This window comes from Lipophrys pholis (genome assembly GCF_963383615.2).
Source record: "Lipophrys pholis genome assembly, chromosome: 11".
Taxonomy (NCBI): Eukaryota; Metazoa; Chordata; class Actinopteri; order Blenniiformes; family Blenniidae; genus Lipophrys; species Lipophrys pholis.
In genome coordinates, this window is record NC_137631.1 from 11,308,855 (window position 1) to 11,323,895 (window position 15,041).

The window sequence follows — 15,041 nt, forward strand, 5'->3', positions numbered from 1 at the left end:
ATTGTGTTTGTCTATTAGAGATGTTTTTATTTCTTTTGTCATTACTATTATTATTAATATTATTGAAAGTTTTTTGTTTTGTTTTGGGTTTTTTTACACAGTTGTCACCTCTCCCCTCCCTCCTTACTTGAACAGTGCTGCTCTATCTGGGCTCGTGATGGTTATGAAAAAAAAAGAAATCAACAGTTTTGCAATAAAGGGTATGTGATGAGTTTTTTTGCACCAAAACCTCCTGATCTCACTCTTTCAGCCATGCTGACTGTTCTTCCTGATGACATTGACAGAATCGCGTCTTGTCTGTGTTTTTCATTGACAGATTTAATAAAATTGTAAATTAATGGAGCCGTGCTCTCGATGGAGTGACTTCTCTGCGTTGGCGATGCTGCCGTCTGGCTTAAAAGGGTTAGAGAGTGTATAGCCGGTCACAAGAGGCAGCAAAGAAAAGGATAAAGTCCAATTAGCTGTGGATTCCCTTTTTTATTGAAATGAATAATTCATACAGTTTTCCCACAGTTTTAATGGAAAGTTCGACCTTTCACATCGTCATGGTAGTGTATAGGAACAAACGATACAGTACGCCGCGATTCACGCAAACATGGTCCATTAGACAACATTACCTATGAAACAATAAAAGATTAAGTGATAAAAGACATCCTGCAATCAATATCAGTCATTAAAAAGTAAAAATATGCTTTTGAGTATCGACTGGGGATTCTCACACTATTTTGTTTTATACCTTAAATCACTACAAATGGTCTCCGATGCCATCTGTGTGTCTGTCGATGTCTGACTCATCCATTAGCACACATTAAACCACGGCGGGCGTTTGGGCCTGTCATTCATTAGGCGGAGCTGACGGAGCCTCGAAGTTAGTTTGTGCGTGAAATGTTTTCACGTCAGCTACACAGTAAATGGCAAAACCCAAGAGGAAGGAGTGCTGGAAACGGGAAAGGAAATAAAAACACTTCCACGAAATGAAATGAGGTATGTATTATGGTTTTGGTGTTGAGTGTGTATCAGAGCAGCGAGGCACAGTTCTTGAGCAGCAGGGGTTTGGCCAAATCCAGGACGTCCAAGTTGGGATCGAGTGACCGGCCCAGACCCTCCAGAACCATGATGGCGACCACAATGGAGGCAAAATTACTCTCCAGCTTGACCTAAAAAGACAGTAAGCAGCATACATGAAAACATGACTCCTCAACACCTGTGTTTTTTTACTGGTTCAAAATGTTCATCCTGCTTTCCAGTTGCTTATAAGCTCAGATATCCAAACATAGGAAGACGTCGCTTCCACAGAGAAGTCGGTTCCAGTAAAAACCAATATTGCAATAAGGGCCTAAAACAGAATCCCTAAGAATATAATAGTCCATTCAAAGTTAGAAGACCCAATAACTTACTAATATTGTAATGAAATTAAAAAAAATTTTAACAACCATTATAGAGTGAGTGCTGCATGGTAAATATTCTCAATGGATGACGGTGACAAAGCTTTAAATACAACTGCAAAATAACATCTGAGACTGTAAGACATCGCCAAAAAGGACCATCGTGCATAAATCTACAGATTGTCTTTGATATTTCAGCCTGAAGTTTGAAACTTCACAATGTCTCTCAGTCATAGTTCAGTAAATTCACTGTCCTGCACACCTCCATCACAGAAACCCGGAGGAATCCCAGCAGACCAGAGAGGAAATATTTACAGGTGCATCTCAGAAGATTTCAATAAAAATCTGTTACGTTAAATTAGTTTAACCTTGAAGTCTAGAAGTTGCAATTTTGATGATTATGGCCTCCAGTTGATTTTCTGGAGCGTTGTGTGTTTCCAGCACCAAAAGATGCACAAAAACTGTTGGTGGGTGACAAAACTTCCACAGCTGTAATGTTTTTTTGGGAATTTGTGCGACGCAATGTATTTGGATTATTGAGGCATTGCGAGTGCAGAACTCGTGAACAACTGATATGAAGACGCGTCCTCGTGCAGCAGCCGCCTGACTTACACTGTCCTGACAACACCGTGAAGCAAACGGTGATGACATGTTTCATTTTACTAAACCTTAAGATATCTCTGGAGCGTTTACTCAGCCAAAATATGAATCCATCAAAACAGCCAGGGCTTCTCACTACCTCAGAGCACACGCAGGAGCAAAGTGATTCTGAACATTTTACCTTGTGTTTGATGAGTAGACCAAACACTCTGGAGAGCAGGTCCGACACTTGGATCTATAAACCGAACAGAACACACAAAAATCTTCTGAAGTACAGTCTCCATGAGTTGAAATCATGAGCCACTCAATTCAGTTCTATCTGTACTGCTTGATCCATCTTCTGGAGCCCTGGCGCTGATCTCGGTGAACTCTAGACGAAGGCAGGGTCACTCATTCACAAGAAAGCGTGCAATTTAGAGTCATCAATCACCACACGTTTTGAGACTGGAGGTAGAAACTAGAGGAGCTGGAGAAAGCCCATGCATGCAACGTGGTGAACATGCCAACTCAGAAAGGCCGCGAAAGCCTGGACTCGAACCACACTTAGGGTTTCAGTGTGAGGTGAGAGTGCGAACCACTACACCACCATGTGGCTCCAATCAATTCCATTCACTTTGACCCTGTGGGGCAGACACGAGGCCGATTAGATGCCATTAAAAGAGCAAAATGTGCGGTTCTACCTTTCCCAGAGACAGGCTGTTGCTGCTGAGGGCGTGATCCACCAGTTCAGCCATTTCCCTTTTGAACTCCGGCTCGTCCGAACACTCGTTATCTCGGGCATGATGCAAAATCAACTCTGCCACTCGCTCACCCTGGGAACAGAAACAGAGCGTCGGGAAGAAAGAAGTCAAAACAAAACTATGACGAAGCGTGAGCTGAAAACTGCTGGGATGTAGTGTAAAGTTAAGAAACGTGAAAAGGTTTAATGCTTTCTGCTAATTAATACTCTTTTACTGAAATTCAGAATTATGGAAACCCCATGTGCAAGCTCTGACCCTTCCACAGTTCAACATGGACCCTTTCAGCCGTGCGGCGTTCCTCTTCTCACCTGCCGCAGCACCACGGCCCTGAACACGGCTCTGAAGTTTGCCAGATCGTGGTCACTGAGCTGGGCCACGATGCCGGCGTCCAGCAGCACCAGCTGGAACGGACACGGGTCGGGCCGGACGCTGACCACCACCGTGTCCCACAGGTCAGTGAGGGCGGCCTTTCCGTGATGCGCACCGGCAGCCGCACTGGACCCGGCGTCGGGAGCACAAGACTGCACGAGGATGTTACCAGGGTGGAGGTCGCCGTGCACAAAGTTGTCGACAAACACCTGGAGCAGGGAGGAGGGATCCGAATGAGTGGTACGGTTCAGCTCAACAGACACGGCAGCAAAAAGGGCTTGATCAATTAATTGAGCATAAAAAAAAGTTTAAGAAATTAAGAACAAATCAATAATTCAATTCTCACCATTTTCAGCAGAGTGTCAACTCCCATCCGGGCTATTTTTTGTTTCACCTCGGGGGAAATCTCCGGGCTCAGGAACTTCGAAATTGGCTCACTTTCCTGATAAGAAGGAAAAAACCACTTGAATATAAAGAGAACTTGTTGTGACAGTTTTAAGTTCAAACAATAAGCGCTCAGAGATGAAATCACCAAATGTTAGTTTTACAGAACACATAACCACTTAAACACATTTCCCCAGTTTTTATCTTGTGCCTTCAGGCCAAGTCTCAACTTCATCTTTTATTATGTGCCAAACAATTATGGAAAAAATCTCTCTCTATATAAATATATGTATATATAGTTGTAGGAATATTTTCACATCACATTTCTTCATTTTTTTTGTACTTGTAGAAGAATATCAAAATCAATTTGACACATGCCCCCTCCTTAAAACAGTTTTATCAGTGACATAGATTCAAATATAACTCGGATATTTGCAGCATGGTGCATTTAAACTGAAAAAATATATATATTTTTTTTTTACTCACTTCAAAGGTTTCCACCAGGATGTTCCTGGTCACAAACGGGTGTAACGGAGTGGGGAATTTAACATATTCAACATTACGGAAATTCTCCTGGAACCGCTCGATGTTCTTGGCCTCAAAGCGAAGATCAATCTGAAACAAGCACCTTGCTTTGAGGGATTCCCTCTACTTTTGGAAAAGTAACATCCCAAATTGTAGGAATAACTTTGGAGGAATGAAAAAGTTTAGTGCTATTTCACTGCAAGTTATCTAAATAAGTCACATTAGTAAAATGTCAGATCATCGTCACACGTTTGGAATATTTTTTAAAAAGTACCTGTTTAGTCATGAGCTTCTCAAATTCCTCGACAACCTCACACATACTGAGCCATTTAAGCCCCGGCAGACACTGCAGAAGCCAACTGCCTGCTTTCATAAGTATCAGGTCCAACTCTACCTGCCTCCTGACGCCTGGATGGATCACCTAAAAAACAACATTTAACAATATTTAACGAGATGAGAACCATACTACTTAAGTTACAATTCATTGAGGTGTAACATCTGTGAAGTGTGAAACAAGGGTTTTTTTGTTATTGTGAGGCTGACCTTGATAGCCACAGGTATCAGGTGCTCCTTCGCAGCACTGCCCTCCTCATGCTGGCCACCTAAAAGACTTCTCTCCTCGAAGCCGTCCTCCTCGGGATCCCGCCTCCAGAGCTTCCGCAGAGTCCTCGCCACACCTGCTAAGCCAGGGATCTCCCAAGCTTCCAGCAAGTCTTCTTTCTCCATCTCCTTAATCAGTGCTTGGAAGGCTGGATCCTCCACCTGATCCACCCTGGCCATGCCTCGGTACACCTGGGCAACACACCCGGAACCCACGGGCTCTTTGCTCTCAAACATCAAAACGTTCTTCCAGCTTTCCCCAAAGGCCCTGCGCAGGCACTGCTTAGTGTGGGACCAGGAGTGAGGGTGCACCTTGACATGGAGCCGAGAGAAGCGTTCACAGAACTGCTGAGGGAAGACATCCCACCTGGTGCTGGCCCACTGGCCCAGCTTAATGAAGGTCGGGCCAGACGTCTCAGTGACCCACAGGAGTGCATCCAGCCAGTAAGAGGCCCAGCGAGTCGACACAAGAGCCAAGGGGGAGAGAACGAGGAGAGGCCCAAACTTCAGGAAAAGAATTATTGCTCGCAAGCCGAGGCGAAGGAGGAATATAACTTTGTGCACTTGGACTTTAACCAGATACTTTTTGTTGGAAACTTGGGATAATGGGAGAGTTGCTTCCTGGCATCTGGCAGCACATGATGATGCACTGACTGCCCCCAGACACAGAAGGGTGACCTTGGGTATATGGGTTAAAATCACCCTTCTTTTCATAAAACACGTCTTGGGCCTCTGGATCAATGTGACTCTGGCAAAGGAGCCTGCTCTGTGAACAGTGGACCTCAGGTCGAGGAGTCCTCTGGCCACACAGGCCATCAGGGCCATCCTGTCAGATGTTATTGGATGAGTCCTGGAGGTGACTGGAGGTTACGAAATCATCAGTGAACGGTGACTCCAGATTCTGAACAAAATGCACTCTCCATTTAAACGACTGGAAAGTAGTATTCCTGAAAGGACACGCAAACTTGGTTATTGTTACAAGAAATCCGTACTAGTACGAGCAATGTGTTCTTTACAGATCCACCAGGATTACCTTCGCGCACGTCCCTTGACGGCTACTGCAGCTTAATGTAGGTCGGGCTGGGATTTTGTTTTCTTCTTGAATGAAAGACACCTTTCATGGGTCATATAATATAAAAACATCATGCATGTTGATTCAAAACAGTCCGGAGGATTCACTTCCGGGTGCGATGACAACTACGTCACCGCGCCGTCGTTACGTGATGAAGACGCAATGCAACTTTAGATAAATTAATTTGTTAATTAACATTACGAACACAAATGAAATTGTTACGCGAGACACTTACAACGTTATAACGTTGCTGCAAATTAAAAATGCCAGTCAGAGTCCGAAAAAAAAGTAGTTTCTTAGTTTTGTGTTCATTACTTTAGCCAATAGTATGTTTTTTCTCTTTTGCCAAAGTTGTCTGTATGTAATATAGAATTATTATTATTAGCAACGACGGTTTAAATATCCATTTGACGGAGGACGAGACTAAAACCCTTCAGATGCTGATGGATGTCACTGCAGAGACATTCTTTAACCACCAGATGAAGACACATCACACGGTATGACCATCGACGAAACACATGGACGCCATATTGGTTTCTGAACTGGACGTTAAAGGCTCCGCCATATTGGACCGGGCAAATTGGCTGTGTTGAGTATGGAAAACAATGGTTTGTGTTTCATTCTACATTCAGAAAACAGCAACACTTCACTTGAATAACCTGCAAACGACATATCCCTTGATATTTTGATGGCGAATCATACTGAAGGCAGACATTTGCGGCTACTATTTCCCATTTGTTATACCTCACAAAGATATTTTTAGTTTCATAAGTTTCATGATGTATATTTTCAACTATAATTCGGTACCATATTACAGCATTTATATGATACTCCAAAGGCATACGTTGACTGTTGACAGTCTACTCTACGGTTTAAAAATGTAGCTATTGCTTTCACAAGCCTCATTTTTTCGAATAAGTCTTCAAAAACACTGTGGAATGAATCTTTGTAGGGCTGAACAATTGCTGTTAATTTACTATATTATAATTAGGATTTTCTATTAAAGAATGTAATTTTCAAGGAAACTTAATAGGAGCTGTATTAACAGTATTTTATTAATGAGAAAACTGCTCTTTTAAAATTTTTACTCTGGTACTCACATTGTTTCTCAAAGATGAGCACTCACTAAAATGACAAATTAGAATTTCCTAATATTAACTGAGTGGTATCCTGGAATGGCCTTCAATCGCTGTAATGCGAAATTCTGGAGTTATTCCAACTTGAAATAAGTTGTAATGATGAAGTGTTTTTTTTTGTTTTGTTTTGTTTTTTTAATGTTTAATTTTGAAATGACACATCAGAATATCCTAACATTAACTGCGTGATATCCTGGGATGGTCTACTATCACTGTGATGTGGAAAGACCTCAAAACAACTAGGTATTTTGGAGTAGAACCAACAAGAAACCAGGGAGAGTGTTTGGTTCTGTTCTAATTTTCAAAACGATTTTATTTTGAAATGACTCACCAGAATGTCGTAATACTAACTGAGTCATATCCCGGAATAAATGACAAAATTGATTAGACAACTCATGAAAGTTTGACTTATTATCATACTGAAAAGAATATTTGAATTCCATCCATATGTTTTTTCAATTAACTTTCACAAAGTGGTTTTTAGCTTGAATACGTCATTCTTTAGAAGAGTTCTAATAGATTCATGGCGATGTGATTGGGCTTTCATTTTGAAAATGTTTCGCGGATATAGTACACTGCATATTTGATCATTGACAGCAGCCTAAGCCTACAGCCTGACTTCGTGTTTGAAACTGCTGGCTGTCTTGGCCGCAGTCAATATGACGGGATACTCTGTTTTCCTGAACAGAGATCCTGAGGAAAAACTTATGAACTGCTTTATTGTTTTTCTGCAGTGTTAGTATGACAACCAAAGCAGTCCATGGGTCGCAGGGGGAAAAGAAGAGGCAGGGGACAAAACAAACCCTGCTCGGGTGGGATTTCATTATCATTTAATTTGCTTTAAGCAACTATCCCACCATGCGCCACCAAGGACTGAGAACTTGTTGTAGCCATGTTCCCAGTCACGGTGTGAGCCCCCTGGACATTGGGCTCAGTCCGCTCCCAGGATCCCAGCTGTGGGCCTGATAGAGGGCTCCGCAACACAATAAGGTGGGATAAACGCTAAACAGATGTTCCTAACCTCCACCTCCCACCCCCATTCTCCCCACCGCTATTGACAAGGCAGACCTTTTTAGATCTCGCTTGCATTTCAAAGGCGAGGTCAGGGCCGAGGCTCAGAGGTCAGCAGGATGGCTGCTCTGTTTGAGGTGAAGCTGTTCCTCACTTTATGAAGGCTGCTCATTGAAATGACTGGAGGAATGCAGCTTTGACATGTTTCTGCGAAGGGACTGTCAAAAACCTGTTTTCAGTTTGTCTCACCCGGTACTGTGAGATTGAGAATCGATCATTAGTCTGTACCACTGGACAACATCAAAATTAAAATCACCTGAAAAATAAAATGCATCTAATGCAACTTTCCACTTGAGAAGCCGCAAGCTGATGAAATGTGTGGTTTTATTTGTGACTTACAGATGTTCTGATGGTTTGAAACTAAACAAGCCGCATATGAGAAAGACACTGCAAAATAGTTCAGTGAAATTATATCACGTTGCATTATTATTTATGGTATGATGCTTCTCAACCAATTACCACTGAAGTCTTGAAAACCGAAGTTAACAACATATATTGAGTGATTGTTTGATTTCAAGATAATAAATTGAATTTATCAATAAAAAAACTGGAAGAATAAAAATAGTGTAGCTTATAATATTAGTTGATTAGTTGATCCTTCGTGTATAATCAGATATTATATTTTAACCCAAACAACTTATGCATGTGCCCTAAAACAATAATCATGCAAATATGTAGATATTATAGGAAGGTGTTTTTCCTCAGAAAATGGCCATTTATGTATTTAGATGTGTTTGAATATATATGCAACGCCTTATTGGTAAGATCTTATAAATGTGCACCATACAATAACTATAATTTCACAATTTTGATTGCTTACATTTTTTTGACAATTTTCCTTAAATAAGATGTTTTAACTACATCAATCAACAAAGCAAAAATCTCTTATATATGAAACTGAGAGTCCAAAGCGTCTCAAGTCTTCATTTCTATGAAGAAGGAGAAAAGACTGCGGGTCTGGGAAACTTTCCGAGGCACTGAAATTGTGAGACTGTTGGCCTGTGAGGTTAAACGGGTTAACAGTTAATACCACCCGTCTTTAGTGTGCATGTTCTGTCTTGTTTCCTGCCTCTCACTTTCTTTTTCTGCTCTTTGCTCAGGAATATTGAATCCCTCTGCAGGTCTGGGTCTGATGGTGAACCGGACTCCTCCACTCGGAGCGAGAGGTCGGTATGATTCAACTCACGCACACAACCACATTGTGTATTCAACACACAAAGTATTTAGTGGAATATTTAAGCAATGTTTACTTGTTGTTACGCCTGTTTGTTACATGTTGGCCTCCGGAAAAAAACAAAACCCTCTTGATGAGATAAAATAAATGAACATGTTGTTCACTCTCTGAGATAGGAAGAGCGGCCCTTTGGGCTTCTGTAATTTGCTCCCGGGGGAGGCTTTTATTTATGTATTCAGTTGTGCTCTGCTTTGCCCCTTCCTGCTGCAATCCTCCACTCGGTTTCCTTGGCAACCAGGGCTCCAATCACCCGGCCAGCTCCAGATTAGTTCAACAGTGGGGGGTTTAGGTGGGTGGGAGAAGGGGGATGTGGAGGAAAGGAGGGGGCAGCAGGGGGTGATGATGGAAAATGGAGAGGGAGGAGAGAGAAAGAGAGAGAGAGAGAGAGAGAGAGAGAGAGAGAGAGAGAGAGAGAGAGAGAGAGGGAGGGAGGTTTTAGTGAAAGGAGGGGGTGGGAAAAGTTTGAGAAGGGGAGAGAGAAAGAGAAGAAGTCAGTGTCACTGAGAGATAGGAAGCGGAGTGAGTGTTTGAAAGACAGAGTGGAGAAAGAGCTGTAAACATTTGAGCCTGGAGAACCAAGGAGGAAGAGGAGGAGGAGGAGGAGGAGAAGGAGGGATTTGTGACTTTTTCAAACTTTTTTGTTCTGTTTTACTAGGGTGATTGGAGCTGTGCCTTCTGTTCATCTCTCAGTATGTGTATGTGGACGAAACTGGCTGGAGCAATGCAAAGAGAGAGAAGTGAGGAGCAGAGGTAGTGAGAGAGAAAGAGAGAGAGAGAGAGAGAGAGAGAGAGAGAGAGAGAGAGAGAGAGAGAGTCTGGAAAAAAAGGAAAACTACTCTGAAGGAAAGGAGCCATGCAAGTGGATGCTATCTTCTTCAGGGTCAGGTTTCGCAAAATGAGAGACTACTCCAGGAGCACTTCGTCAGGGCTCACCCAGCTCAGAGAGGTACTGTCACTCTGAAAAATGTCCCTGTGTTTGATGTTTCTGCATGATTTTCCTGAGAAAGACGGTCAAAACTGTAGCGGCTGTTAGACACATTACATTGAATCAATGTGTCTGTTCTGGTATTGCATTTACAGTCCTCCATTCTAAATGTATAGTGCTGTGTGTGTGTGTGTGTGTGTGTGTGTGTGTGTGTGTGTGTGTGTGTGTGTGTGTGTGTGTGTGTGTGTGTGTGTGTGTGTGTGTGTGTGTGTGTGTGTGTGTGTGTGTGTGTACAGAATGTACTCCAGTGCTGCTCGTTTGAAGCAATATGGATGCCCAATGTTTAGGTATGGCTTTGTCTGTGTTTATTTAAGCCGTATTTCATTCGGGCTCCAGCTGAAGTATGCTGAGTGTCGCCCAAGTGGCCGGTTACAACCAAGTCCATCACAGCTGCCCACATAAGAGTCTCTCCTCTCAACCTCACCGATCAAGCCGCGCACACGTGAACGCACATGCACAGTCAGCGGTTGTTGAATGAAAACAACAAGACACAGACTTTCCCGTGGATCCGTAACCATCACATTCCAAGCTGGGCTCGCCAAAGGGGGGGGGGGGGGGGGGGGGAGAAGTGAGGAGAGGATAAGTAAAATGAGCATTCTTCACGGTGAACAAAGGCACCTCTTCATGCATCGCCTGTATTGTTGTGAGGAGGCAGGCAGGGGTGGACCCCTCCCCAGGGAGGACAGAGCAGTTCACAGCTTCAGGTGGTGGCAAAAAGTCACTTTATAACTGACTGTGCATCTGTGTAAGTGACGTCGCCAACAGCCGTGTGCAAATGATCGAATTATTTACAGTAATTGAGCCTATGGACACTTTATTTTAAAAAATTTTTGTACAAGTGTACCGAGTAATACAAAGGACAAAGGATTGTTACAATAATTACAGTTTCAAATCATGTTGTTTGTACTGACCACTGCTTTTAAAGCTGTGGGCTACTCACAAACTTCCTGCAGGCTACCAAGTTGCCCATTGATGTTGACTGCCTCTGTTGTAGATATTAAAAATCGCGGACACATTAGCAGCAAGACAGAAAACCAAGCTGTCCTCCACCCAATGTAAGCTGACTGTTTGGATTCACATTGGAACTGTAATTTAGTCTTGTTTGCTCACAAGCACAGCTGACAATATGGAATTGTCACCTGCTACGATTTCAGCAGAATTTGCTGAAAAACAATGAGCTCTTGTGGACTTTATATGTGAGAAGAGTGATTACAAGGAATTAAACAAATGGCATGCCCTTTATTGTAGCATGACACAAGTGGCCAAAAAGGACTATATTGCACCTTTAAGTTTTGCTCCGCCGCACGTCACATAACAGTGCTGCAAGAATGTCTGCTATGTCCTCAAAGCGGTGAGTTGTGACAGATGGTTATCGGTCCGTCCACTTAATCTGTTTCAGTGGCTTCAGTGGGCCTCTGACAGGCCGTCAACCAGTTGAGCAATCGTTAAGCAACACATTCTGGGGAACACACTGTGTTTGGAACATTTAATTTTATACACCTGACTGGTGTAGCTGCTGAGTAAGGTTGAGTTCATCTTTGGAACGACTTTCCGTACTTTATGTTCACTCTGGGATAGATGAGCAGCTTAAGCAGGTCAACAGGAGTTTCACTGAGGACAAATTCACATTCTTTCACTCCGTCTCCTGCTGCTGTCTGTCACGGCTCTCTATTTACTCAACTGGGTAAGACCGAGAGATTATTGAATTGGGGCTGGCTGCTCTGGCGCTGTGGAGAAGAGAGAGGGTTTATAGAATCAGAGATAAAGAGACAGAGACTGACTGTCTGCTAGTCAGCAAGGTTGTAATGAGTGGGCTGCAATCTTGTTGTGTGTGTGTGTGTGTGTGTGTGTGTGTGTGTGTGTGTGTGTGTGTGTGTGTGTGTGTGTGTGTGTGTGTGTGTGTGTGTGTGTGTGTGTGTGTGTGTGTGTGTGTGTGTGTGTGTGTGTGTGTGTGTGTGTGTGTGTGTGTGTGTGTGTGTGTGTGTGTGTGTTACCAGCATTACTCTCATGTGTGGTTTGGCAGGTTAAGCCAGGTATTTGCAGTGTCGGACAATTTATTGAAAAATAGCGCTTGCAAACAGTTACTTCTTTGAAAAGCCGTTGAGTTATTTTACTGGTTAAATAAACAGAAAATATTTGTAATATTTCAAGAGTCTGATGACTGACCGACTCATAAAGGTCAGCTGAAGTTACATCAGTTAGTTGGAAGTGAAATGGTGATAAACTGTTTGAGGTCATCAGTCATTATTGAAGTCCCATATGCTAAACTGACATAAACTACCAACATGTCGTCTTCATCAAACAGGTCTGTTAAAGATAAACTAATATTTATCTATGGGCCATGAATGCACCTTCAACTGTCCACACAGGCTAATATTGGTTAATACTAGCCAATGTTATAGAATAATAATACTAACGGCTGCCTCAGCAGAGGAACAGCAGCTCTCCGACTGTTTTCTGACAGAAATAAGTGAGAAACTGTCAAAAAATGTAATTAATTGTGGCTGTTTCTACATTCTGAGTTTGGAGCAGAAGCTTTTTGCATGACAGCTGTGCAGGACAATGAGCATTGTAGTGGGAACGGAGGGTGTTTGTCACTTTGTGTTCACCACCCAGGATGTAGACACACACTCCGAGTCTCCCCCACTACATGACTCACTTGTTGCTCAGACACACAGTCAGTCGTCAATTTTCTCTTCTTCTCACCAAAAGTATTGCCTAATGGCATCCTCCCTATGTGATCTTCTACTCTATCTATTCTACCCTTGTGACCCATGATCTCTCGCACACCCACCAACATTAAGCGCACACTTAACAAATCAACAGGTCCTGAGTCTCCTCAGTTAAAAGATGGTTTCAGCGCGCTGAAAGCCAAGCACCAGATGTTTAGTGTCGTGACAACTCTGTCATCCCTCACAACTGAATCAGCTTGTTTTTTGTTTTTTTCTTCTGGAAGAACACTGAAGTGGAGAATTGGGTCTTGATTGATTAGTATGAGTCACTGGAGTGCAAATTCATCCAGGAAAGCTGTGTTTGGCCTCACACACTGACGCTACGGTCTGACTTTACAACAAAGTTAACATTTACTTTTATGTGTAGTTTTTCTCATTTAAAAAACTTTTTTTTTTTACTTGTCATAAAATGGTGGCCGTCTTTAAGGACTGTTGGTTGGTGACCTGTTCAGCTTGTTTGTTTGCATAGTGTCGCTATATCTGTGTGTGACATCTGTCCTCTCTTTTGTTGTCTGCTCACAGAAGTGACAGCAGGGCTTTAGGAGGTCACAGTCCGAACCGCCCCCCCCCCTTTCTAGGAACTACTTTTTGACAAGCACGCTGTAGGGAGGCACAGACACTTAAAAGACCCCACCGGGCTAACCTCCCGTCATGTCAGTTCTGCTGTTGTTGCCACAGCAATATACCATGAAAGTATGTGTCCTGTGGTGACGGTCACAGAATTCAACTTGCGTCCAAGTTATGGCAAACGGTATTGTCTGTGAAGTTGGTGGATGGCCATGGGGTTGGTCCTGATCACAAGCAGCCCTCATCACACACACACACACACACACACACACACACACACACACACACACACACACACACACACACACACACACACACACACACACACACACACACTACCACAACCCTGTGCTTGAAACAGTCCAACCAGCATGCAGACATACATACATGCATGCATGGATAATAGATTCCATTGCACTCGGTCCTCCAGTGAGTTGTCCAGTTGGCAGCTCGCCATATTTTTCTCATTATGTGTATCCTGAACTTTGACACACATACATATACAGTATATACACGTATTTTACTCCATCCTGTTGTTCAGCTTGGCAGATAAATTCTGCAGAAATAGGTTTGACAACAAAATTGAATGATTTCTTCCTTTTGAACATATTAATGTTGACAAACACAAACACGTTTTCCACCTGTATGTTGTTGCTCTGTTCAGCAGTTCCAGTCGATTTCTGAGGTGAACACTGCTGTGAACTTAAAGTATCTACATTCACCTTTGTTTCGTCATTGGCGAACTTTAATCTTAATTCAACTGGATTTTTCTTTGATTGAATGTTGGTAGGCCATATATCTGAAAATGTCAGTGAAAGTGGAATATCTTGTTGCGGTATGACAGCTGGATCTGCCGCAAAAAATATGCTCATGATAATACCTATTTTTCTGTGGCTGCTGCTCTGTTTGGCAGTTCCACTCCACCAAGCAGTATTTTGGATCATGGATTGGACCTGGATCATGGTTTTATGGAAAACAGTTGAAAACAGTCAATCTAATTTGTCTCGTGTCTACATGAATATTACTGAAATTACCATGAATGTGGATTGCAATAAGACATATTTATATACTTTCCGTTTGTGTTCTCACAAACAAACTTTCACACTTATGCTTTTCTGGTAGGCCAAGTTCTTTCAATCTTAGTGAAAGTGAAAGACATTTTGCAGGACCTTGCAAGTTGGATCTGCAACAAATGTTTATCATTTGTTTCCTTGACTCAGGCTAATGATTAGTTATATGCACATATTCTGCATGCTGTCTTATTCCAATGTTTCATCGGTAGTAAATATTTGGACTATGATTTTAGTGTAAAAAAAAAAGGCTGTAATTCAAATGTTTTTTCTCTCTCTATTAATCTTACTGCTACCCATGAATGTGGATTGCAACATTCAAATATTTAATATTTACAAATGCTTTTGGTTTCACTGACAAACTTTGGACAGGTGCTGCATGGTGGTGCAGTGGTTAGTGGTCCAAGAATAGGCATTTGAGGTTAATTTGGGAAGTAAATAGTCCAAAAGTATGAATGTGTGTATGATTGTCAGTCTCTCTATGATGGACCCCGCTTTTGCCTTCAGTTAGATAGAATCAGCTCTAAGATACGCTGAATGGGTTAATGCAAAAATATATACACATATATTT

General features: G+C 42.4%; 2 protein-coding genes across 3 annotated transcripts in view; one reads left to right on the top strand and one right to left on the bottom strand.

The window, feature by feature from the left end:
• Positions 1 to 458: 458 nt before the first annotated feature.
• On the bottom strand, positions 459 to 5,818 carry adck2 (aarF domain containing kinase 2). Its single transcript, XM_080476013.1, has 9 exons — positions 5,637 to 5,818; positions 4,547 to 5,550; positions 4,278 to 4,424; positions 3,965 to 4,093; positions 3,441 to 3,536; positions 3,034 to 3,303; positions 2,666 to 2,797; positions 2,167 to 2,220; positions 459 to 1,157 (listed from the first exon to the last, which is right to left on the bottom strand). Exons 2-9 carry the CDS (start codon positions 5,426 to 5,428, stop codon positions 1,017 to 1,019), a joined length of 1,851 nt encoding a protein of 616 aa, XP_080332139.1. The 5' UTR covers positions 5,429 to 5,550; positions 5,637 to 5,818; the 3' UTR covers positions 459 to 1,016.
• Positions 5,819 to 9,609: 3,791 nt separating this feature from the next.
• Positions 9,610 to 15,041, top strand: part of LOC308116619 (DENN domain-containing protein 2A) — a 35,666-nt gene continuing 30,234 nt past the window's right edge. For both annotated transcript variants that reach the window (XM_080474898.1, XM_080474899.1), the window contains exon 1: positions 9,610 to 10,062. The gene's annotated coding sequence lies outside the window, so the exon portion shown is untranslated. The remainder of the gene's footprint in view (positions 10,063 to 15,041) is intronic.

Bases quoted from the DNA above. Each gene is read 5' to 3' on its own strand.
- adck2 (XM_080476013.1), bottom strand. From the start codon at position 5,428: ATGGCCCTGATGGCCTGTGTGGCCAGAGGACTCCTCGACCTGAGGTCC. The intron at 2,798-3,033 runs GTGAGAAGAGGA...TTCTGTTCCCAG, and splicing joins GGGCCGTGGTGCTGCGGCAG to GGTGAGCGAGTGGCAGAGTT. The intron at 1,158-2,166 runs GTAAAATGTTCA...CTGTCTTTTTAG, and splicing joins GTCTACTCATCAAACACAAG to GTCAAGCTGGAGAGTAATTT.